The following is a 668-nucleotide window of genomic DNA, read 5'->3' on the forward strand; positions in this document are numbered from 1 at the left end:
GGAGCTGGCAAAGCACGGTGTATTTGCAGCAGGGGATGCAACACGGGACAGCCAAAATGGCATCGGCCCCTCCGAGCCCACCAGAGCACACCAAAAGCCGGGCAGTGAGCAGACCCTGGGCACACACTCACCTTGTACTTGCTGGGAACGTCCATCTTGTTGCGGAGGAACTTGGCCAGGTGCATGACGGTCATCGCGGCGGGACAGCGCAGGAATCGCACCCCGTTCTTCTGGGAACGCAGCGGGAGGGGGCCGGGGGGAGAGGCGTTGCTGAGAGTCCGCCATGCAATTAATGGGCAGTTCCCACCTCCTTCAGCAGGTGGTTTGGGGTGCCCTCCTGTGCCCCCCCACACCCCAAAAGCCCGGGAGGCAGCTGGACATGGAGCTCTCCGTGCCGTGGTCCCACCACACTCACCTTCTCCTTCTCCAGATCCCCGTTCTCGACGGTCCCTTTCTTCTCCTCTCTGCGGGGAGGAAAGCAAACACAGAACAAAGTTTATGGAGGAATAAAAAAGATGGGGAGAAAAAAATAACCCACCAGAAGGGCTGTCCACGGAGGGGCTACAAGGCGAAACATCTAGTGATCTACAGCCAAGCTCTGGCTTCACCATCCCTGAGCGCATACATGCCCAAGTTGCTGGATTTCCAATCCAGGGCACTGCAGCCAC

The 668-nt window shown here is 58.8% G+C and overlaps 1 protein-coding gene across 1 annotated transcript in view; it reads right to left on the reverse strand.

Annotated features, from left to right (window-relative positions):
• Window positions 1–668, reverse strand: part of PCGF2 (polycomb group ring finger 2) — a gene marked incomplete at its 3' end in the record, with an annotated part of 5,218 nt that overhangs the window by 310 nt on the left and 4,240 nt on the right. Inside the window, exons 7-8 of the mRNA XM_009581225.1 lie at window positions 416–464; window positions 132–230 (exon numbers count right to left, since the gene is read on the reverse strand). Of these exons, the coding sequence (XP_009579520.1) occupies window positions 132–230; window positions 416–464 (148 nt within the window). The remainder of the gene's footprint in view (window positions 1–131; window positions 231–415; window positions 465–668) is intronic.

The sequence above is a fragment of the Fulmarus glacialis genome, unplaced genomic scaffold, assembly GCF_000690835.1.
Source record: "Fulmarus glacialis isolate BGI_N327 unplaced genomic scaffold, ASM69083v1 scaffold30037, whole genome shotgun sequence".
NCBI lineage: Eukaryota > Metazoa > Chordata > Aves > Procellariiformes > Procellariidae > Fulmarus > Fulmarus glacialis.